The 24,098-nt window shown below is 35.2% G+C and overlaps 1 protein-coding gene and 1 pseudogene across 2 annotated transcripts; one reads left to right on the forward strand and one right to left on the reverse strand.

Annotated features, from left to right (window-relative positions):
- Positions 1-1,582: 1,582 nt before the first annotated feature.
- Positions 1,583-5,519, reverse strand: LOC120157546 (protein disulfide-isomerase-like). 2 transcript variants are annotated; one of them, XM_039168651.1, is made up of 11 exons: positions 5,216-5,519; positions 4,190-4,220; positions 3,797-4,084; positions 3,521-3,709; positions 3,279-3,404; positions 3,011-3,148; positions 2,800-2,919; positions 2,540-2,657; positions 2,268-2,380; positions 1,901-2,111; positions 1,583-1,812 (listed from the first exon to the last, which is right to left on the reverse strand). In XM_039168651.1, exons 1-10 carry the CDS (start codon positions 5,389-5,391, stop codon positions 1,923-1,925), a joined length of 1,488 nt encoding a protein of 495 aa, XP_039024582.1. In that variant the 5' UTR covers positions 5,392-5,519; the 3' UTR covers positions 1,583-1,812; positions 1,901-1,922. The 2 variants fall into 2 exon arrangements, with proteins under 2 accessions (XP_039024582.1, XP_039024581.1); XM_039168650.1 differs by having other exon boundaries at positions 1,917-2,111; positions 5,216-5,515.
- Positions 5,520-14,943: 9,424 nt separating this feature from the next.
- Positions 14,944-21,662, forward strand: LOC120157675 (annotated as a pseudogene).
- Positions 21,663-24,098: the final 2,436 nt, after the last annotated feature.

The following is a 24,098-nucleotide window of genomic DNA, read 5'->3' on the forward strand; positions in this document are numbered from 1 at the left end:
ATAATTAAAGTCCAGAGCCTACTTGCGTAATTTTAAATATTTTTAAAGAGTTTTTTTTTCTATAAGAGAAGTCACTAAGATATCATTCGCCAAGCCAAGCTGTCATTTATAGATAGATTTATTTAAAAGTTAAGATGTTGATACCAAATTTGAAGGTTTCTAAATTTAAAAAGATTTGACTAAAATATTACGTTTGGGAATGGAGTTTGGTTAAATTTGTTTAAAATATATGTTAAATTTAAAGTTTTAATGATCAAGGCCTGAATCTAATCTCATCCGTTTCTAACTTCATAAATATTTCGTTATTTTATTTTTCATATATAATATAATTTAAATCACATTCTTTTTGAAGTTTATAATTCATATCACATTGTTTGGCCAAAAAGAGGCTTAGGTTAGTTATTTATCAATGTGTTGATCCTTAAAAAATATGTGCTGATCTCATGCACTCTCGGATGATGTGAGGAGCATCCCAATTCCCATGGATGTTTTGCATGATTAAGATGATCGAGAGAGCCACACAAATTTTATTAAAGGAAAATGAATATTTTATTATTATTAGATTTAAATTTATATCCTAAGGTATATAGAACGTTTAATTCTTAACTTGGACAAGTGCAATAAGGATCAAACTAATCTTCAAACCAACTTAACGTTTTCTATGGTCATAGTAAATGACTGATCTCCAACCACTTAGTCATGCAGCTCTGGTCATGAAAGCATCCACGTCTCCGTGGACCAACTCATTGAATCAAATGACGCATTCTTGTTTTGACCAAAGACCCACCCCCAATTCCCCCTTCTTCGATGGAAGACATCTTTTCATTATCATCCCATTTAATCGTTTTCAAACCTTGAGTCGATCACCTACTTGCAAGCTCGAAATCCATCGTTGCTTCATCGTCACTCTTCATCATTATTCATATTCATATCAATACCCATTTCGACTTCGACTTCCATCTTAATTACTTTACGTCTAAGGTTCATTGGCTCTATTTGCATCCCTTATAGAACTCGAGATCTCAGGAAAAACAATGATCTCATTGAATTGTTAAGTGGCTCCCGACTTGGGAACACTATGGAAACAATGATGTCTTGATGATTTTCTTCAGGAAAAAAAACAAGTTTGGACGATGAATCATGATTTGTTTCTGCGTTTTGAGATGAAATGGAACAGAACTGTATAACTATGTGAAAAACATCAGGTGGGTTCTTTGGAACTTTCTCGCAAGACATCTCGTTCTCGTCTAATGTTGATGTCATAACAGAAAACCATAGGGTGTTTCTTTTTAGGTTTTGATATCATTCTTTTCAAGTAAACATTTTATTTGTAATCGAAGAGATAATTTTTTTTTTATAATCACGTGTACTTAGTTCGAGTATTATAAGGAATCCAATGAAGAGTTGGAGTGAGGAATTCAATAATGATTAGAAAAAGAATTTTATTGGAAGCATGATTTTCGGATAAAACTGAACAAATAGGTATAAGATGTGACCTTGATCCATTAGTAATTTTTAATAATTCTTTAATTAACAATTTATAATTCATACTTAAATATTTTTATAAAAGCAGAAGAGAATATAAATCAAAATATCCTCTCTAGACAGTGCTCGGATGTTTCTGTCGCAAATTTAACTGTTACAAAGCCGAGGAAACATCGTCAAACTTTCAGAAATAATAAAATTACATCCTCTGTCATTATTCATAGGTTTCTTTCCTCAAATGTAAAAGCTAAAGGGGGGTGGGGGGAGGAGGATGATAAGTCATCGCACTTAAACTTACAATGCACCGTTACTCTCTGTTTTCAAGTCCTGCAAGCAAAACTAGAAATTTACTTGATAGTAATTTTTATTTTTTGAAAATAGATAAGACAAACAGCAGTGAATACAAATTATATACCAGCAGGAAAACTTACCCCTCTTCAGAGCTCATCTTTAACTGGTTCTTGAGGAACAGTCTTGTCCCTGTTCTTTTCGATGAAGTCGATGATGTCTTCCTTGGTCCTATCACCATCATATGGAGTTATGTTTCCGTCAGCTGATCTGAAGTAAACGGTTGGGAAACCTTTAACATCAAAGTTCGGATTCTCAATATCGTTTGCAGTTGCATCCTACAAAGAGAATTTGGATAAAAAAAAAGCAATTACTTCACCAAAGTTAGGTCATTTAACATGCAAGAATATGTCATACACAAGAGGTGCAGGTTCCAACAATGAGGAATGTAGTAGAAACGGAAACCTTCAAAATCAACGAGTATAGAAACTTACAAGTTTTGCAATCAAAACTTTAGCATCATTTTCATATTGTACAGCAACTTCATCCAAGATTGGTGCCAATTTCTGACAATGTCCACACCAGGGAGCATAAAACTCCAGCAAGACTGTAGAAAGAAAAAAAACTCCATGTCTTAGTAAAGACGATACATGACGATTCTGCTAAAGAAAATTGCATTTGAAGATGGTAAACATGGGTGTCATGTAACATGACTACCAATATAGCAAGGGGGAGAAAATCATCAAGCAGAGCAAAAAACACGAACCATTTTTTCCCGATTTGAAAACCATGTCTTCAAGGGTGTCAGCGACAACCACTTTCACAGGTTCATTATTCTCTACGGGAATAGGTTCAGATTTCACATATGGTGGAACTTTTCCTTCCTGCAAAGCAGTACTTCAGTCAAATAAAAAAGAGAACACTCAAAAATATTACACAACTCGGGGGCAGTTATCATATCACTAAAACCATGACTTGAACATTGCAGTTCTACAATCCAATACCAAAAAATTACATAAAAGTCACCTTGTAATCCTTAAACCATGATGCGATGTCATCAGCTTCCACGTTCGCCTTCAAAAACTTCTTCTCATCTTTATTCAGAATGATCACAAGAGGTGCTTGGCTTTCTTTAACTCCAAAATACTGTTTCGCAGTCAACAGAAAAATTAAACTACAACAAGAATTGGACTTAATTAGAAAATCAAGGAACTGTCACGTTAGAGTAGATGCTAACCTGGAAGGCAGATTGACTGGCCTCAAGATCTCCCAAGAGGAAGCCAATGCCCTGTCCTTTGTATTGCTCAGCAACTTCACGGAATTTAGATTGTAAGGATTCAACACCTTCACTGCTCAAGTTTGCGAACAACATAGCCTACCATATTAAAAAATCCTATTATAAGATGAACTAGAAGGATGTGTGGAACAAATTATTATACTTTATTACCTTCAAAACAAAATGATATTAGAATGAAGAACAAGAAAATGAAAATTGTGTAATTTACCTTGTCATGAGGATTGTTGTAGAATTTGATAACAAAGGGGTGGTTGCTTGGGTCACTGTTAAAGACTGTCACAAGAGGAATGCTAGATTCTTCAACAAACTTCTCTAAAGCTTCCACGTTAAAATCCTGCAGCCAAATAGCTTCTGAATAAATAGCTAATAGCAAATGGTAAAAAGCTATATAACATAAACACAACTTATATTTTAATGACGATGTAGAATACAGTAAGATTTCCAGATTACCTTAAAGTCAACAAATAGTTCATCAAAAGGCTTGAAAAGTCTGACCACAGGGCCAGTAACAGATGATTCACCTCGTGGAAGGTGTTTAGCATCAGAAGTATGACCAAATTCATAGTCAGAACGCAATTTTTCAGCAAAAGCAATATAGCTCTCGAACTCTTCACCAGAGAATTTAGGGAAGACCCCAACCTAGAGACAATTTAGAGACATATCAGCTAAATTTCACAATGAAATCCTAAAGAAAATGGAAAAGCAAAGTATTATCAAATAACTTACAATTACAATCTTCTTGTCACCAATAAAGTTACTGGCATCTTCAGCAGACTTGATTTCAGTTGAAGCAGGACCGGTTTGTTTCTTCAAATACTCCACAATACCGTCGGCTTCACGTGGACCTTTGTATTCTTGAACATTCTTTCCTCCATTTCTCAAAATTTTAAGAGTTGGGAATCCCCTGACTTCATATTCATTTGCTAAACCTTTGTTTGCTTCCTCATTGGCATCAACTTTAGCGAGGGTGATTGGAGGATCATGTTTACTCAATATAGATGCTGCTTTCTCATACTATACAACAAGTCAACAAACAAGAAGTTCGTTGTCACTACACAACAAAGAGTACGAATTATCAATCAAAATTCAGCAGTTCATGGAAAATCTAATTTCATTTACCTCTGGAGCAAGATTCTTACAGTGCCCACACCTAAAAATAGATGTCAAAGGAGGCTATTTAGTGCAGAGAAGGTAAGCAAGGACTAAAAACGCATATATTGAGGAAAGATTCACAACGATATTTTCATTTAAGAAAACAAAAGGAATTGTAAATCACAAAACAGAGAAATGAAGTTAAATCTCTCAAGATTGAAGCATGTCATAGCTAATCAAATAATCATTGTACAAAACAAAAGTCAAAAAATATTTTATGAATGAAAAACAAATAAATAATAACAAGCCAAAAGGATCCAGAAAAGCAGCCTGGTATTACAAAATTTGTCTATAAAAATTTTCATATACCATAAATAAAAAAACATGAGCAGATTGTACTAAAAAAAATCAAAAATCAAAATTCAACTACCTACCAGATCCAAACCTCATTTAATTACCAAAATATAGAACAAAAGAAAGCATGAGCAACTCAATTATCTATAACTACGCTACTCGGACTAAAAGATGAGTGTCGGAGAAGGGTACTTCAAGGAAAATAAAAGTCAGACAAACATAGATCAAAATTGCCATATCGGCATTAATAATATCAAATCATATTCCATGTATAAGCATAGAATCAACAAGTCTCTCGCTGCTGCAAAAGGAAAATTATGCTGTTTTGGCTTTCCATAACGAATCTATTTCAATACCTTTCATATAAACAAATGACAGATTGCAAACTACGAATTCTATTTTTCATAAAAACTGCTACTTTCAACCAAACAATCCTATGATTGCAGATCTTAATTCTTAACGACTTGAATCAAAATATTTCCTGGGAAATATAAAAATCAAAGTAAAACGCACAAAAATCTTCAACAGAAAAGAATTATCACTTATATAGCATTGAATTTTTAACAAATTATTAGACCGGATTTATCGGATCTGAAATCGGCTACAAAACTCATAGCATGAACTTAAAAAATAAACATAAACGTCTTTAAAAGCATGCAAATCTAAATTAAAAGGGAAATGAAACATAGAAAAGTTTACCAAGGAGCATAAAACTCAACGACGATGAAATCGTGCTTACTGACAGTATCGGTGAAGTTGGAATGATCCAAAGTCAAAACAAACTCTTTCGATTCGCCGCTCTCTTCAGCTAAGATCGCCGTTAGAGAGCAAGCTATGACGGCCAAAGCAAACCAGACAGAAACAGTTTTCGCCATTCCCGGAGCTCTCTTTCTGTTTTTCCTCACTTATTTTGCCTTTCTCTTCTCTTTCGTTTGAGATTTATAGGGTTTTGAAGTAGTAACAGCGAAGGAGTTTCGAGAGTGAAGGAGACAAAAAACAAGAGTTCGTATAGATCACGCTCTCGAAACGCAATGACAACCTACGCGCTTCATACGCCGTTGATCTCAACGTGGAATATAATCTATGGATTTTATTCGTCTGATTTGGAGAAAAAATCGAAAAATAAGGAAAGTATATCCAATTTTTTAAATTTGTCGAGATTTTCTTTTGGTGGGGATGATGCTAATCTGTAATACCGAACCAATCGGACATTGCACGTTTGTTTTTGTATTTTTTAATTAGCTTTGTTATTATTTTAGCCCGTGAGTTTTGGATCTTATAAAATTATTTAATTAAATCGCGACTCAAACATAAAGTGCACCGTTTTATGTTTGCGTTAGTCTGTGATGCATATATTTGCCTTTTTAGCATTGAATATACAAAGAAAAATAAATTATCTGAATCAAACGGTCTTTATTAGATTTAATTTAATTTTAATTTAAAATAAAAGGTTTTGATCTAATTTGATTTAAATTAGATTATAAAAATACGTGTATATATAATATATAATTTTGAATTTTCTCGCCACCTAATTTTCCTTTCCGATTTCTTTTTCTTTTGAATAATGTCGGGAGAAAAAACTTGAAAAATAGTGTTATGCATGTGAATCAATTCCTTTCTTTTATAATTCACATTTTGAATCTTACTGGGTGACATTTGATTGTTTTTTAAATTAAAATTAAAATAATAATAATTTAATTTAATTTGTTAATCAACGAAATCAAATATATTAACTATTATAGCGTTGATGTGATAGTTCACGATGTTGATGAGATGATTTATGACGTAGTAAATAGGTTAAATTAATTTTTATCAAATTTGATGGTCAATTTATTTTAGAAAATTTGAGATTTTATTTAATATTTGTAAAAAAATTATTTTAAATATAAAATATAAAAATGCTTACACATTAAAAATATTAAATATAAAAATATTAAAAAAATAAAATATTATTAGAAAATAAAAATAGTAAAAACATCATTAAAATTAAAAATAATTATAAACTGTAAATTAATAAATTACTATTAATTACTCAAGAGAATAAAAAACATAATAGTTAACATGCCATGATCACTCTTGTCTCTTGGTGGAGTGTTTACCCTTATTTTCTTTCTTTCTTCCTTTCTTCTTTTTTTTTTTTTTTTGTTACAAAAAGAACCACTAAAACTAGTGGAGAGACCTTCTTCTAAGCTCTGCGATATCAGCAAGGATTAGGCGATGAGCATCAGCAGTAGGGTGGTCCAAAACAGTGCATCCCAGTTGCAGCAGTCTAATGGTTTTAGCTAGACTATCAGCCACGGTATTCGCCTCTCGGGGAATGCAGCTGACCGATACCGTCCAAGGACGGTTTAAGTAGTCTCGGATTCTTCTAACAACAGCCGACTCATAGATGGAAGGTGGCGAATCAATGCATTTAGCGACTTCCCTGCTATCGACCTCCACGCAAAGCTGAGTGATGCCGAGGGACCACGCGAGATCAAGACCGTAAAGAACACCCCAAAATTCAGCCTGGGTTGCTGAACATCGACCAATATTCGTACAGAAACCGAAAATCCAATCTCCATTGCTATTCCAAATAATATTTTAATTATGGTGTTCAAGATATAATGGATGGTCAAATTATATATATATATTTTTTCTGTTACTAATACCATATATTGATTCTTACTATTAAAAGAAGCCAACCTCTAGGTTATGGTAATTATACAACGAAGCCTGGAACTTGCCTAAAAATGAGAGATTTTTTTATGGATTATTGATTAGCTTTTTACGTCAAAACAAACTTATTAGTAAACCCTAAACCACCTAGCTAAGGCTTGTCAACACAAGTAGGGAACTATAGCCCGGACTAACAAGTTTGGCAAACTATATTAATACTTGGCTTCCCCAATATGACAGCCTGTCTAGATATTTTAACTAAACATTTGGTTGTTTTGAATGTTGATATATTGGTATGTCTGGATAACTAAAATCCATAAATAATTGGTGCCATTGTAACGTATTTGATATATAAATTTGCAGCACACCTACAGAAGTGAAGAAAAGAATCAATAATTTTAATATTGTACCATGGCTTTCATATCTACAAAAAAAAAAAACAGAAATAAACCATCTGTTATAAGCTTCGAAGAATTAGAGTTAAAAAAACATATTTAGAAAAGAAAAATCACGTACCGACATTGAGGATTCTAGGGTTCTAGGTATTGAAACTAAATTCCACGAGAAAGTGATTTGATTTTAACAATTTGAGATTAAATGACGAAGCAGAAGACTTGACGGAGACTTGAATATGGCCTGGAAACTGGAAGTCACTCCAGTTCTTCTCAAGCTCCAAGCTTTAATCCAATATTTGCGGGCCGGGCTTTGGACAATCGATCCGTATTATTTTCATATCGAATCTATCCCGATATATCTAATATATTACAAAATTAGTTGTAACATATATTCTTAAATTATAATTTTTATTTGAAATAAATCTTTAAATTTTCTAAAATTTTAATTCAAATTAATTTATAAACTTTTAAATATTATAAATTAATCTTTAAACTACAATCTCATTTTATATTGATTTCCATAATTTTGAAGGTTTCAATAATATCCCTTTAAATCGTCTAAAATTGAGAGACAAAATTAAAGAATTCAAAAGTGTAAATGTCTAACATATAATGAAGATCATGCATGAACCAAACTAATTCAATGATTAAAAGGATTATTGTTATCCCTAATAGTCTCAGATTTGAGCACCAGAGACATATAAGAGTGATTAAACTTTCATTGTCAAATAATTGAGAATCTTAAGAACAAATAATACATTATAGTTACAATTACCTAAATTAATAAAAAAGATATAAGATCATAATTTGAAAACACATTTAAAATGTAAAAAAAATGAATACTAATATAAAACGAGATTCATAATTTGGTTATTAAATTAAAATATTTAAAAATTTAGTTTAAAATAAAAGTTATAATTTAAAGACATATAATATAATTTAGAAATTTACTCTATAAAACGAGATACACAAATAAAATAGGAAACAATCCTATGATATGGTAAAGTATTGGTAGTTGATATTCATTATTGCTTGACACGTCAATCTAATCATACCAGTTATTGTGTTAACAGAAAAAAATTAAATTTCTCAGCCGATTTTTTTTTCATTTTAACCGACATCACTAAATCATTAATTAAAATTCATTTCTTAATACAAGATCATATATTTTTTTGGTAAACAAAAGAAAACGAATCCTCTAGTTTCGACTGTTCACACTATCTCCAAGCAGGGGCGGCAAAAGTACATTCGGCACTGTGTAGAATGTCTTTCCTGTAAAGTCGTCCTTGAGAACCAGCTTGGTCGCACCATCGGCTAGCATATTCGCGTCACGTCTCACATGAGAAAAGGAGATATTCCAACTCCAACTCAACAACTCCTTGATATGCATCAAAACTACCAGTGAATTTCCTTGTCTACACAGATTGTGTAACACCTTGAACACTTCCGCATTATCCGTTTCCACAATTAAGGAGCGGTCACTAATATTCCAAGCATGTTTCAGCCCCTAAAACGCACCCCAAAGTTTCGCTTCAAAAATAGAGCATATCCCAACAGCTCACGCGAAGCCGAATTCCGAATCTCCCTCACTATTACGGATGACACCTCCACACGAAGCGTTCTCGTTCTTGTCTCTAGCACCATCCACATTTAATTTCAGCCAACCTAGTGGAGGAGCTGCTCATGTGCGCCGACAAGGAGTAGCTTGTACCACTCGGGTTATGATGTTCATATCCTCCACTGTACACAAGCTTTCCTCATAAAGGTGAATACTTTTCTCCATAACCGAAGTAGAACCCAATTTATCTTTGTCAAAAACACAAAGATTTCAATGCTTCCAGAGATTCCATACAATTGCCCCGAACAAACTCCATTCCTTGGACTCCCGTCCAAACTGATTCGAATTTAACAAGTTCGCTAACAACCAAAAGCGAAAATCCATAGACAAAAATTCATTAAGAAACATGGGATGTATTCACCGCTTCCATGCCTCTAACGCCGTCGGACAAGTTCGAAAAAGATGATATGTCGACTCCTCCGCAGCATCACAAACCCAACAATTAGGAGAGTGACTGATATGTCGACGAACCCGCTCCGAATTAGTGAGCAATTTATCACTAGCAAGCAACCAAAGGAAAACTTTCACCCGAGGTAGCCCTTTAAACTTTGCAATAGTATTCAATAAAATGTCTACCGAACCCACCTCTGCAGCTCTTCCAAGTTCATACGTTGAACTCACTGTGAACAAACGATCTGGCCTCCATTTCCAACTAATTTTATCGTTCTCCTGCACCTTGTCCGGAGTCATTGTAGCCATCAATCTATAAATTATTTTCCGGAGAAGAATGTTATTAATCAAGTGTCAATTCCACTCCCCATGTTCGTTGACCATATCCGCAACTGCAGTGATCGGTAAAGCCACGACCACATTCCAATCTGCAACATGATCCATCAACGGCCCAACGTTGCCCAAACAGGGGTCTCTCCAGAAGTCTATTTGCGATCCATCGCCAACCATCCAGACAAGACTCGATCTCACCTTTTTCCATACTAAGCTTACTCCTTTCCATAAGCTCCAGGCATTCCTCTGGGAAATATCAAGAGGTGCAATTCCGTTCTATCTGTACTTTGTCTGCAACACTTGCGCCAATAATTGATTTGGCTTGGTCACCAAATTGAAGGCAATTTTCATTAAAAACGCAAAATTTTGCCTCTCTAAATGTTTGAAATCAAGTTCTCCTTCAGAGATAGGAGCATAGACACTATTCCAATGAACATGGTTTATCCCCTTACCGGGTTCAGATCTTCCCCAAATGAAGCTTCTAATTATCTTCTTAATCTCTCCGCAAATACCTTTTGGAAGTAACGTGCATTGCATCGAATAATACAGAATTGCCGATAAGATCGACTTTGCCAATGTGATTCTGTCAGCAAATGACAATTTTTTTTGCCACCCAACCATCAAGGCGATCACGTATTCTCTGAATTAGATATTGGTAAGTATCCTTCGTGACCCGACCATGGATTAAAGGTACTCCTAGGTACTTACAAAAATCCTCCACTTCCACGAAATCACACTTCGATTTGATCATTGCACGGCACTGCTGCTTCACATTTTTTGAAAACAAAATGCTAGTCTTCGCAATACTCACCCTGTGCCCTGATGCCTTGCAAAAATCATTCAAGGTGTTCATAATATCCTCCATTTGAGTCTCTGATGCTTCCGCAAAAATCATCATATCGTCTGCAAAAAAAAAAGGTGTGAAAAAGCCGGGCCATTACGTACAAGACGAATTGGTTTCCAATCACCTTCTACAATACTCTTTTGAATCGTCTGCCCCAATCGCTCAATACACAACACAAAAATATATGGGGAAAGCGGGTCACCATGTCGAATGCTCATCGTTGGTTTGAAAGGCACTGTGGATGCCCCATTCCAAAGTATCTACGTGGATACCGTCGAGACAACATATAATCAACTTACGCAATGAATCTGACAATCCAATGTCTTTGAGAGTGTCATCAATGAACTCCCATTCAAGTCGATCATATTCCTTATCCAAGTCAATTTTGATGGCCATATAACATTTCTTTCTTTTCTTTATTCGCATGGAATGTATCACTTCCTGCGCTATAACTATATTCTCCGTAATAGCTCTACCCGGGACAGAACTCTGTGAGATCCAAGTAGGGAGAAATTGATTCAAACGATTCACAATAGACTTCGTAATGATTTTGTACAACACGAACAAAGGTTGATCGGACGGAATTGAGCTAACGTTTCAGGAGCTTTCACCTTTGGGATTAAAAAAAGCAGTGAACGGTTCAATGCTTCATCAATCTCTGTACCAACAAATGCATCCTTCACCAAACGTCGTACACTATCATCTACTCTCTCCCAGTTACGCTGTTAAAAGAAAGCGTAGAGGTCATCTGCTCCAGGCGCTTTCAAAGGACCCATTTCAAATAGTGTCTACTTAATTTCCAAATTAGTAACTGGTCGATTAAGACTCCGCAAAGAATCCATCGGAACAGCAGGAAAGAAACCACGAATACTATAATTATACCCATTCTTTTTAGAGCTCGAAAATAGCCCTTATAAAAATCCACGGCCAAATTCCTCAACAGCTCCTGATCTGAGCACCAATTTCCATCTTGCATTTTGAGCGCCCGCACATAATTTGCTATTCTTCTCTGCATTGTACTGGCATGAAAAAATGTACTGTTCTTATCTTCATGAAGAAACCATTACTGTCTCGACTTCTGAAACCATAAGCTCTCTTCCCGAGTAAGGATATATTCCAACTCTTTTCTCAATTCTCCTTCCCAGTTCACTAATCTCTCCGAATAGTTTCGCCGTAAGACTTTATCAATGTCCCTAATACGAGCCAAGAGTCTTTTTTTCGTTTTCCAATGTGTCAAAAAATGGTCGTGTTCCACTCCGTCACTGTCGAATTGAAAACATTGCCCAGAACACTTTGATCAGCCCTCCATAAACGATTCACCAAGTCCAAAAAATCAGGATGATTCTGCCATGCTGCAATAAAACGAAAGGGTCGTTCATTTATCGGGCCACTTAAATTAGGAGCATGAAATAAAAGTGGACAATGATCCGAACCATTTCGATCAAGGTGAGTGACTATTGTTTGGGGAAATTAATTAATCCATTTATCATTCACATGGCATCTATCTAATCTCTTTCAAAGGTTGGGGTGCCTAATATTTCAACCTTCAAAAGCTCCATCTCAAAAATGAATTCCTGAAATAATCAGCTGACTCTATTACCACGGCTAGCACAACCTTGTCTCTCTTCTCTTCGATCTGTAGAGTTAAAATCACCTCCCAACATCCAAGGTTTCGTTTCACCAGGATTCAACTGAGCAAGAAGATCCCAAACAAGGCGTCGTTTTGCAACATTAGGACTTGCATACATTGCCGTAAAGAAAATCCACTGTCCAGATCCTTCCTCCTTGGCATGGTCGTGAATAGACTGAATGGAAATTTGAAGAATGTCAACCGAAACTGATCTCGACCACGTAACCCAAATGCCACCACTAAATCTGTCAGCCTCCACCCTAAAGGAACGATCATATCCCAACCTCGAAATCACATGATCCGCCTTTGTGCCACTGATATGAGGCTCAAATAATGCCACCACTTTGGGTTGATGATACCCACAAAATTCACAAAAATATCTCCAAAACATAGGGGTCGCAGCCCTTTGATAATTCCAAAACAAAAAATTAATCATTGGAATAAAGGAAAAGACCAACCTTGCGTCTTGCACCCTTCCATTCGTCAAATTCGATGAACTATCCTGGTTGATGGTGTCCCTCATAACCATGTCCACATTCTTCGAAATAACAACAATAGGCACATGCTCAATGCGCAAAGGTACTGATCCAGCAGGATCCTGAGGTTTTGCATTGATTCGATTTACCTGGTCAATGCCGTTCAACCAATCCGACAGCAGCGTAGCAAAGGGAGTTATAGAAACAAATTCGACTTTTTTAACTTTCATCCCTTTACGACTCACTCGTGCAACTCCCTTAAGATTACTTCCAACCTTCTTACCACCCTGATGATTATCCCCCGAGCTTAATTTCCTTCATTTTCCACAATTTTAATCGTTGTGTGATAACCTTTGCCCGCTGCACTTTCATAAGCGGTAGCTGAAATATTTTTGCCACTACCCGAGAGTATAACCATAGCCTCGCCTTTGGTCTGCTTCTCCTGATTTTTTTCATCAATATGTAACGCCTTAGAAGAGCTCGAAACGTAGTTTTTCCTTTGTGCATCGGGGCATGGCTGACAATCTTGTTTTGATCCAGTCACTGCGCCACCGATGGATCCAGCTTGGTCGAACTTAATGGTACTCCACTCCTTCCAGAAGAATCAATTTCTACTGTTTCCAACATTTGAAAACGAGACCCTGTTGCTTGACCCACCTTCTGTTTACCCTTATCAAGTGACTCAACATTTTTCCGTGGCGCATGCTTCTTACTTGCTGCAATCATCCATGGCTCATAGATTGAACCTTCTCCATTCTCCGCCTCCCGATTAGGTTGGGTTTCTGCATTTGTCGGGCTCTCGTTATTTGATTCAGGCTCTACGAGGCTACATATTTCCGAATCATGCCCATAAGTACCACATTTACAACAAATCTGTTGAAGTCCCTTGTATTCTAACTTTCGAACAATACCATCAATCCGAATAATCGGGATAAGAGGTTTGTTTAAGTTAACCATGACCGCCAATCTAGCAAATCTTCCACGGTCTCCCGCCGAAGTCTTGTAATCTATTTTAACAACCTTTCCAATAACAACAACAATGTGCCGGAATAGCGCCTTCGAATAATACCGATAGGGTAATCTAGGAATACGCACCCATACGATAACTTGCGAAGGGAACATCTCGGCCGTGGAAAAGGTATACTCCACGGTTGTACAGTCAAATAACTTCCATACACCGTCCACGAACCATTCGTAAGCACCCTTAGTCTTCTTCATTCGTAAAAATCACTACATAATAATCATTATCCAGGTCAACTACCTGGAATTTGCCCTTAGGTTTCCAGAGCTGATTGATTCGATTCAGCAATGTTTTGTAACCAATCTTGCGTACAAGCAGACGAACTATGACTGATCTGCGCATACTTTGATCAATCCTTTCATGAACTTTCTCCGAAAATTCAACCGATGGAATCGGTTCAGAAGTATCCATTTTCACTTCCCCCTCTTCCACCACTACTTCAGTTAAACTCGGTACATAATCCGAAACCCTGTCCTTAGAGCCTCTCGATACTGCACCTGCATACGACATTCTGCCTGTGTTGTCTCCCCCTTCAGACTCAGCCATCTTACTGATTTTATCAGATTCTCCCATAGTATCCACCACTATCATGTCACGACCCATATCACCATCCTCATTCCTTCCTTTCTTGACTGCCCATTCATTCTCTATTGGCGATCCTGGCCTCTCCAACGCAATCAAAACTTCTATATTGACTCCTTCCATCGCAACCGACTCCGCACCAGTTCTTTGGGCGGAATAAGGGAATGATCCGCCGTCGGGCCACCATCATTCAACCTTTGAACGCTAGGGTTTTGCATTATTCTCAAAACTCTTAATACAATATCATATTTTGATTTTAGTTTTAACTAACATATTTATTTATAGATGAATGTTAATTTACTTAGATTAAAATTAAATAAACATATTAATCAAATTAAACTGTTAAAAAATAAAGAGAATATCGAATTAAATATGTATAGTAGATCCCCAATTTATCGGCCGAGTCTAAGGAAGGAGTGGGATAAAGAAAAAATAAAAATCCTTAATATCGTATATTTAATTTATAATATAATTAGTATTATTGGCTGGCTCAGTGAGTCAGTGTTTGCCCTTCCTTCCCTCTCCTGAAATTCCCCATTCTCTTCTTTCCGTCAATTCGACCCCACAATTTCTCCGCATTTCTCTCTCTCTAAATTCCCTCTCTCGATTATTCAAAACCAATGCCAGCTTCTTCTCATTCAGGCAATCTCTCTCTTTTAACTCTTCACTCCTAAAAATCCCTTTTTCTGTGATTTAAATTTAAATTAATGCGTTAATTTTTATTTCAGCAGATGGTCGAGGACGATGGAAGCGGCGGAAGCGAGACCGGAGGCCCAAACATCTCCAAGAAGATAACGATGCGGTTCTGGAGGAAGATGTTGAAGAAGAAGATAAAAATAACGACGAGATCGACAATCACCGTGATAACAACTCCGGCGAAGATGCTGCCGGAGGATTTACGGAACCTTCTTTTGCGGGGTCCGGAGAGATTGATGTTTTGGCTGATGGAGGAGTTCGCATCTCAGAGTTCCCCGCCGTGGTGAAGCGAGCCGTGAACCGCCCTCATGGTTCTGTATTGGCGATCGTGGCGGCTGAACGGGCGGGCATGGTTGGGGATAGCAAGGTCCACCAGCAGGGGGCTTTGGCGGTTTTGGAGAATGTTTCTTACGGGCAGTTACAGGCGGTTTCAACTGAAGCTCCTGTTGTTGAACCGGAGAAGTATGTGATTACACCTCCTCCGATAATGGAAGGGCGTGGCGTTATTAAGAGGTTTGGGAGTAGGGTTCATGTCCTGCCAATGCATTCAGGTTCAGTTCCTCTCTTTCTTTCATATCTCTATGCTTTGATTTTTTTCACCTGGTTTCAGTTCCTAGTCTAATTAGGGCGAAGGAAAAACAATAATCTATAGATAACTCTTGAGTTTCAAAGGACAACTCCTGGTTTATTTTTCATGAGATTACACACTGTTGCTGTTAATAGGTTTTAAGAGTTTGAAAGGTTTGGCTGTTGTCAAATGCTGTTAGTGAACGTAACCTTGTTATAGTTTGTGACTATATGTTTCATTTGCTTGCTTGTATGTTAAGACGCAATGGTGGAGAAGTCTGGTGGGATTGGGAAAGTGTATACTTGTGTACCGTACTGTATTTGATTGTGGAACTTTATACTACTTTTTATTTTGCTTGATTTTAGTTGGACTCTATATTCTATAAGAGGTTTTGGTTTAATTCGGGTGAGAAATGCAATCTAAGCTAAAGTAGAAGTTAAGCAAATTGCACTTGGGTCCGTTCTATTTACTTGAATTGAGTTTAATGTTATGTATGTCACTTAAAGAGTGTGAACAAGATATTTGCACCTCAAATTCTTTTTTGTTCAGCAATGACCTTTGCTTGCACATTTTTTTCTTAGTTGTGTATTAATATTTAGTTATATTTTTGGGATTCCCTTGTGAGCAGATTGGTTTTCACCAGCTACAGTGCATCGACTGGAAAGACAAGTTGTGCCACATTTTTTCTCTGGAAAATCTCCTGAACACATGCCAGAAAAATATATGGAATGTAGAAACCACATTGTTGCCAAGTATATGGACAATCCAGAAAAGAGAATTACAGTTTCTGATTGTCAAGGGTTGATAGATGGAATCAGCAGAGAGGATTTAACTCGAATTGTTCGGTTTCTTGATCATTGGGGAATTATCAACTATTGTGCAGCTGCATCATGTCACAATCCATGGAATGCTGGGTCCTACTTGAGGGAGGAACCAAATGGTGAGGTTCATGTGCCATCAGCTGCTTTAAAGTCTATTGATAGCTTGATCAGATTCGACAAGCCAAAATGTAGGCTTAAGGTAGCTGATGTTTATTCATCATTGCCATACCGTGATGATTTCTCTGACTTGGACAGCAGAATACGAGAGTGCATTTATGAAAAAACAATTGCACTTCATGTTCGCAGCCTGTTTCCACATTATTTTATCGGTCGCAGAAGGATGTATGTGATTTTTTTTCTGTTAATTTTTCTTATTTTATGATCAGTCTTAATGATCCTTATTATTCCCATTGTTCATCCAACAAATATCTTGCTGCATATCTATGCTTTTTTCCTTAAAATTAGTGAACTGCTGAAAACAAATTGAATTAGGACCATTTAATATTAAAAAAACATTGAGGTATGCTTGATATGAAACATACTCAGAATTAACATATTTGAAGGAATAAGATTCTGGTGTTTAAGTACTGGTCTTCTTACAGGTTTTGGAGAAAAATAATTCCATTCTAGATGTTCCCAGAGGAAACCCCTTAAGGCTTCAATATATCAGCATGTCGACTTCCTAGCTCAAACGAATCTTTGAGTCTTCATCTAACAATATATACTTTTTTAAAACCATTGGTACATGCGCATAACATCCTAAATGTTAATTGTCTGGTAAAACTTTAATACTTTAGTTTTTGGGAAATTTTCTATTGGAGGTTGCTATAGCTACCATTTTTAAACAATTTAATGATCTCTAGATGCAGTTCAGTAAAGTTGGAAGAACTGGGATCTATACATGGATTATCTAAAACTCTTTCCTATCTGATTATAGTCATTAACAGAAAGGAAGCAGTTGCATTAATCTGTCTTTATGGAGTGAAAGTTGCTGAGAGTATATTTTTTATGTGGTGAGAGGTTACTATGTGGTTTTTTATTTGATTTTGGTGGTCATGAAAGGAACAAATAACAATCTTTATCCTCATTTATAGTGAATTAATTTTCTTTCTTAAGCTTGCACTTTTAGTAACTATGAACTAGGAGATGTGGTTTAGAAAGCAGACGTAGAGGCTTGGCTTGAAATTTTGGTTTTTTTCTGAGCACGAATTGACTGTTTGAGGTGCATTTTGGGGTGTATTTGGGGTTGATATTTGGCTTGGCTTTATATTCAGTGAGTGGTTTAGGTTTCTTTGTGGTGTATTTTGGATGTAATAACTGATGATAGCAATAAGGAATAATGTGAGATTCAAATTATGAAAAATCAGTTAGATAATATCTTAATAAATACTTGTTTAAAAATATTCAGAAGATAGAATCATGAGGTGAACATTGCTTTTGTTTCTAGTATAAAAGGGATAAATTGGACGAGGACTTGTAGTGGAGCTGAGTGCTGTACCTGGACTCTGAAATGTCAAGTTTGTACATTAACATTTACTGATGGATTTTTGTAAATTTTTCTTTCAAGATGTTGAGTTACCTAAATATTGGTGGTAATGATACTCATTTGTTTCTATTTTGGTTCATTAACAGGTTGATGCATTGCTGTGCTCTAATTGCTTCCATGATGGGAGATTTGTTTCTGGTCACTCAAGCATAGATTTTGTTAGGGTAGATTCAACAAAAGATTATGAGGACCTAGATGGTGATAGTTGGACTGACCAGGAAACATTACTGTTGCTTGAGGCAATGGAAATTTACAATGAAAACTGGAATGAAATAGCTGAGCATGTTGGCACCAAGTCAAAAGCACAATGCATACTTCATTTTCTACGTCTACCCATGGAGGATGTCCTGTTGGAAAAATTGGAAGTTCCAAGCATGCCCAAGTCAACGATTGTTTCAAATGGAGACACCCAAAAATTGCACTCAAACATGAATGGGAGTCTACCAGGTTATTTATTTACTTAGGGAGACTACCCACCATGGAAATTAAGATGTTATGCTTGTAAACCTTTAATCTAATTTTTGCCTTCTTTTCAGGGCCCAGCCTTCAAGATTCAGATTCAGAATGCAAGCTTCCTTTTGCTAATTCTGGGAATCCAGTTATGGCTATGGTATGCTAGACACCTCAGTAGTCTTTAATGCTTTTTCATTTATGATTTGTAATTGTGCATATACCACTGTGGAGTGTGAGCATTGGATCAGATATTGTTTATTCTCATGTAATGCCCTCAATTTTAAGTTTTAAATAATTGCATTTTTATGTTTTTCTCTGGAATTGTAGTAACATATTTAGGCACAATAAAAACAGGGAAGATGGAAGTGGTAATATTGGAATTACCTTTTTATCTTTTTGGTCTGACAAATAGTGAAAGTTTTTGATCTTATGTCAAGGTCATGTTCAAGTACGATTTCCTTATTGCAAGAGGCATTTGAGACCAGAAAAAATGTAAATGGATCCAAAAAAAAATTAAGAAGTTGGTGAGGGTTTGATCGCTTCTTAAAGTTGTTTTCAATTAGGAACCTTTATTTATGAAAACATAATTTCAACAATATTGAAATTGTGATGAAAATGCAAAGATGGGTTTCCTGGTACTGCAAAGATGGATCCAAATTGGGCACCATTTATTTTGTTTTGAAAATTTCTTCTTAAAAATGGAAGAGCTAAACTTTTTCCCCTGAGGGCTGAGATAGTGATGCAATTTTACTCAATCTTAATCTCTTGGTATTGCTAACTTTTTTTTTCATGCATGAGTCTAACACGTGAAAATTTTCTAGGTTGCATTTTTGGCATCTGCTGTTGGACCAAGAGTTGCTGCTGCCTGTGCGCATGCATCCTTGGCAGCATTGGCCGAAGATGGACATAAAGAAAGTTTCGGGCATGGTAATAGGTTAGTGCATAACCTTGTGATTCCAAAAAACACTGAATGCTATTATTATGAGGTTCCTCTTTAGTATCACTTTTATGCACTTACTGTGGCTTCTATCCAACTATGAAGATCATGTGGATTGACTATTTGAGCATGTCATTGCTTGGATGGGATTGGATTGGACCAACCTATCGCTTTTTTATCAAAATATTGCATGTTAATTTGTTAATTATTGTCCATTTTGAACCATGAAGGATGAATACAGAGAATGTACATGCTGGAGAAGGTGGTTTTCATGGTTCCCGTTCATAAAAAAGGTAGGCCATAAATTTAACCTACACTGATTTCACTTATTTTAGTTCCTTTTATTCTCACATATTAGTGCTATGCGTTTTAAATTATTTTTCTGTAAAAAAATTCAGAGAACTCAGCAATACAAGGTTCATTTGGTCAAAACGAGGCTGAGATTCATCCACCATCTGCTGAAAAAGTTAAAGCTGCTTCCAAAGCTGGCATAGCAGCTGCAGCTATGAAGGCAAAACTTTTTGCAGATCATGAGGAACGAGAAATTCAAAGGTTATCAGCTAACATCATAAATCATCAGGTATTTTTCTCGTCTTTTTCACGTGTCTGTTTTTTCAGCCATATATTCCCGGTAAAGTGCTCAGCCACTTAATGTTGCATTAACTCGCATACGACATACCCTTGTTATTTAGCCTGGACAATGGGGAAAAAAGAAAAGAAAAGCCAAAGGTGCACGCATTTGCTTTTGAAACTATAAACTCATCCTTAGGGATGTCTAAAATTTGAAGGACTAACTGAGAAGTTCTATACCTGTCGAGATCCGTTTATAGGCTACGTGTTCTATATCGGTCTTTACCTTCAATCTTCTATGGATGCAGCTTCTAAGTTGAAGTTTACTTGTTTGTTTGGTTCCTGAAATGATTCACATATCTGTTACACTCATTGACCCTTCGTTTCCCTTGAAGTACTTAAGTCCAACACCTATATCTGATGCATATTCAGACATGGTTATAGGAGTACGTCGAGTAATCCTACTCATACATCTGTCCACCCCCCTCTTCCATGTAGCGTTGAATACTGGAGTCCTGAGTTCCTTTCTGGGATGTTGATAAATCTAGTGAAATGCTTTTCATTCATGCTTCCTTCAAGTTGTCGTACTCAGAATTCATATTCAGACATGGTTTATAGGAGTACGTCGAGTAATCCTACTCATACATCTGTCCACCCCCCTCTTCCATGTAGCGTTGAATACTGGAGTCCTGAGTTCCTTTCTGGGATGTTGATAAATCTAGTGAAATGCTTTTCATTCATGCTTCCTTCAAGTTGTCGTACTCAGAAATTCCGATACTTCCTATTTTTTCTCTCTCCTTTCATTTTGTATTATAGATAGTAGATAAACTTTCTTCAATCTGCATCTCAGTTGAAGAGATTGGAGCTGAAGCTGAAGCAGTTCGCTGAAGTTGAAACATTACTCGTGAAGGAATGTGAACAAGTGGAGAAAACTAGGCAAAGGTTTGCTGCTGAGAGGGCTCACGTTATATCATCTCGATTCGGACCTGCTGGAGTCACTTCACAAATTAGTCTACCTGGGGTTTCTTCTCCCATGGTTAACAATAACATCAACAACATGCAACAGGTAATGTCAGCCTTGCCTTCGCCGCCGAGCATTTCTGGGTATGCCAACAACCAACCAGTACATCCTCAGATGTCATTCATGCAACGCCAACCAATGTTTCCAATGGGTCCGAGGATGCCCCTCACAGCCATGCAATCATCCACATCAGCTCCTCCTAATGTCATGTTCAACTCCTCGGGGGAATGCTCAACCTACCCTTAACCATCCACTAATGAGGTCGGTTTCCGGGACTGGCTCTGGTCTTGGTTGAAATTGAAGACTTGAAAATAAATTTTGGATTTTTTTTGTCTAATTCTGTCGGGGGTTCATTTTCTGCACTTAGGAGACGACCATAGCCTGGACAGTGTAAGAAAGCATCTTCAGCTTCAAAAAATAGAAGTAACCTGAAGCTATTTAGGGTTTGTAATATCTTACAATTAATGTAGTTTTCGCGTTTAATTATGAATTCTTGAGACTGATTTCCAAAATTTAATTTTATATAAATAAATTATCTAAAAGTTTTAGAATATCCCAAAGTGAATGAAAGCTAATGTTCGTTTTTTCCTTGGTACTTGTGCTCTTTTGGTATGCTATGTCAATATTCTTTCTTGTACATCAAAATAGGGGTAGTTTTACGGTGCGGTGCTTAAAAAACGGTTAATATACGGCGTGACCGGTTAAATAAGTGACCGGTTAAAATTTAGACCGGTTATGTTATGTTATTTAACTAGAAATATTATAAAGTACAATAACATACTAGGTAGCGTTTATATAATGTAATAGGTAGCGCTTATATTTACCTATTTTATAAGTAAACAGATATATTTATACCGATAGCATTGCAAATTTACCTATTACATTATATTATATTGAAAGTGTCCATACTTTTTATAAAAAGGATCGATACTTCTTTTAAAGTTATGTAATTTATGTTTCAATTTTTTTTAATAGTGTTTCATGTTTTCCACCTACAATATTAATTTAATAATTTCATTTGCACAAAAAATTATTTGATTGTTTTGATATTTTATAAAATAATATTTAGAATTTTTAATTTAATAATAATATATATATCGTAACGTAAAAAATAAATCATTAGACGCCTATAATTACTAAATTAATATCTTAAAACTCACTCAAAAGATAACCTTAAATTAATGTTTTCCACAGTGAAAAAAGTATGGACACTTTTATAAAAATGATAGATACTTTACAATATAAGCACTACTTATTACATTATATAAACGCTACCTATTACATTATATAAGCGCTACCTATTACATCATATTTTTACCTATTATATTGAAAGTGTCCATACTTTTTATAAAAAAGATTGATACTTCTTTTAAAGTTATGTAATTTATGTTTCAATTTTTTTTAATAGTGTTTCATGTTTTCCACCTACAATATATTTAATAATTCATTTGCACAAAAAATTATTTGATTGTTTTGATATTTTATAAAATATTATTTAGAATTTTTAATTTATAATAATATATATCGTAACGTAAAAAATAAATCATTAGACGCCTATATTACTAAATTAATATCTTAAACTCACTCAAAGATAACCTAAATTAATGTTTTCCAGTGAAAAAGTATAGACACTTTTATAAAAAGGATAGATACTTTACAATATAAGCACTACCTATACATTATATAAACGCTACCTACATTATATAAGCGCTACCTATTACATCATATTTTTACCTATTATATTGAAAGTGTCCATACTTTTTATAAAAAGATCGATACTTCTTTTAAAGTTAGTAATTTATGTTTCAATTTTTTTAATAGGTTTCATGTTTTTCACCTACAATATTAATTTAATAATTTCATTTGCACAAAAAATATTTGATTGTTTTGATATTTTATAAAATATTATTAGAATTTTTAATTTAATAATAATATATATCGTACGTAAAAAAAATCATTAGACGCCTATAATTACTAAATTAATATCTTAAAACTCACTCAAGGATAACCTTAATTAATGTTTTCCACAGTGAAAAAGTATGGACACTTTTATAAAAGGATAGATACTTTACAATATAACCACTACCTATTACATTATATAACGATACCTATTACATTATATAAGCTACCTATTACATCATATTTTTACTTATATATTGAAAGTGTCCATACTTTTTATAAAAAGGATCGATACTTCTTTTAAAGTTATGTAATTTATGTTTCAATTTTTTTAACAGTGTTTCATGTTTTCCACCTACAATATAATTTAATAATTCATTTGCACAAAAAATTATTTGATTGTTTTGATATTTATAAATAATATTTAGAATTTAAATTTAAAACAAATCAAAGATAATAATAAATATGTAATATATATTTTTTTTTTTAATTTAATAATAATATACAACATCAAACATTCCAAGCTATAAATTACAAGCTAAGGACACTTGAAGAAGCAAGAGAACAACTATCCAAGCAATCAAAAACGAGAAAATCCCAACATGATAACAACTGAACATATCATATCAATGTTCAAACTCAAGTTGTAGATTTTGATTTCCTTTTGCTTGGCATCATAGAGATTTGGATTTGGATTTTCTTTTGCTTGCACCATATGAGCTTTGGATTTTGATGAGCATCGGAAGTATTTCGGACTTATGATTTGGGTGGTACTCAGAAGCATTTCGGACTTATGATTTTAGTTGCTATTTGTTACATTCTTGTATACCACCCAGATCATACGCCCGAAACGTTTCTGACGCTTTAAAGTTGACCAAAAAAACAATGGTCGGGTTTCCCTCGCGTTAAACGTTGGAAAAAAACAATTAAAATTAGAAATAATCAATGATAACATGCATATTGGCTTGGGCTAATATTTATAGTGGGCCGAAATATATATTGAAATTCAAACTCAAATTGAAATTAAATTCAAACTCCAATAAGCTGAGTTGTGAGTTGATGGAGTTGTCACACTTGTCACATGGTTGGAATAAAGTACTCACATGGAAGAGATAGATTGTTTT

Source organism: Hibiscus syriacus, unplaced genomic scaffold, assembly GCF_006381635.1.
Source record: "Hibiscus syriacus cultivar Baekdansim isolate YM2019G1 unplaced genomic scaffold, ASM638163v2 tig00111273_pilon, whole genome shotgun sequence".
Lineage (NCBI taxonomy): Eukaryota > Viridiplantae > Streptophyta > Magnoliopsida > Malvales > Malvaceae > Hibiscus > Hibiscus syriacus.

Excerpts from the sequence above, each read along its gene's own strand:
- LOC120157546 (XM_039168651.1), bottom strand. The coding sequence starts at position 5,391 with ATGGCGAAAACTGTTTCTGTCTGGTTTGCTTTGGCCGTCATAGCTTGC. Across the intron at positions 4,085-4,189 it reads GTAAGAATCTTGCTCCAGAG|TATGAGAAAGCAGCATCTAT; the intron begins GTAAATGAAATT and ends CTTGTTGTATAG. Across the intron at positions 2,112-2,267 it reads AAGTTTTGATTGCAAAACTT|GATGCAACTGCAAACGATAT; the intron begins GTAAGTTTCTAT and ends TTCTCTTTGTAG.